General features: G+C 37.3%; 1 protein-coding gene across 1 annotated transcript in view; it reads left to right on the top strand.

Annotated features, from left to right (window-relative positions):
• The window catches only part of LOC107579564 (60S ribosomal export protein NMD3-like), a gene marked incomplete at both ends in the record, with an annotated part of 2,728 nt that extends 1,776 nt beyond the window's left edge, over nt 1–952 (top strand). Inside the window, one exon of the mRNA XM_016265379.1 lies at nt 807–952. Within this exon, the coding sequence (XP_016120865.1) occupies nt 807–952 (146 nt within the window). The remainder of the gene's footprint in view (nt 1–806) is intronic.
• Nucleotides 953–1,166: the final 214 nt, after the last annotated feature.

The raw sequence follows: 1,166 nt of genomic DNA, 5'->3' as shown, positions 1-1,166 counted from the left end.
TACAGCTGCGCATCACAGGAATACATTACAGTTTAACACATTCACGTAGAAAACAGCTGTTTTAACTTGAAATAGGCTAGTGTTTCACAGTATTACTCTTCTTCTGTATTTCTTATCAAATAAACGCAGTCTTGGTGAGCAGAAGAGACTTCATCTTACGACTCTCAATGGTTGAAGGGTAGTGTGTGTATCGGCTGCAGCATGTGTTGCAGATATGTGACCCTGGAGCACAAAACCAGTCATAAGAGTCAATTTTGTGAAATTGAGATTAATACATCATTGAAAGCTGAATAAATGAGCTTTCCATTAATGTATGGTGTGTTAGGATAGCACAATATTTGTCTGAGATGCAACTATTTGAAAATCTGGAATCTGAGGGTGCAAAAAAATCTAAATATTGAGAAAATCATCTTTAAAGTTGTTCAAATTAAGTTCTTAGCAATGCATATTACTAATCAAACATTAAGTTTTGATATATTTACGGTAGAACAAGATATCTTCATGGAACATGATCTTTACTTAATATCCTAATGATTTTTGGCATAAAAGAGAAATGTATAATTGTGACCCATACAATGTATTGTTGGCTATTGCTACAAATATCCCCCAGCGACTCAACACTGCTTTTGTGCTGCAGGGACACATTTAGTCTGACGAGATCAAATACATTAATATTGTCATATCCATTATCGTGCTTCTCCATTAACTTTTGCTGAAATATGTTTTTTTAAAAACTGCTGTCAATCACAACGCCCAGGTCTTTAGAGGATGGGGTTGTATTTATTGTAGTGTGTGTTTGATTTCAGTTGCTGAGGTGGATGGGAACACATTCTGGCGTCACCCGTTCAGCAGTCTGTGTAGCCCGCGGCAGCTGGAGGAGTTCATGGTCATGGACATCGACGTTATCAGAGATCAGAAGTTAGGAGCCGGCGCCGGTCTCACGTCCAATAAGGTAAAACTGCTACATACTCCAATAAACAACAAGCGAGGAGTACTAAAGTGAAGTGGAAGGGTTGTCTTTAAATGCTGGTAACTGCTTAATAATGTTAATTTTGTTAAACCCAAAGACTTAACAGATTTCACAGTTCTTCCTTAAATGATTAGTAAGCTATACTGTGTTTAGGATACTCTGTATCATGCTCATAACCCAATCAGATGCATTTCAT

This window comes from Sinocyclocheilus grahami, unplaced genomic scaffold (genome assembly GCF_001515645.1).
Source record: "Sinocyclocheilus grahami isolate Dianchi unplaced genomic scaffold, SAMN03320097.WGS_v1.1 scaffold18166.1, whole genome shotgun sequence".
Classification (NCBI taxonomy): Eukaryota; Metazoa; Chordata; class Actinopteri; order Cypriniformes; family Cyprinidae; genus Sinocyclocheilus; species Sinocyclocheilus grahami.
This window is presented reverse-complemented; position numbering and strand designations above follow the sequence as displayed.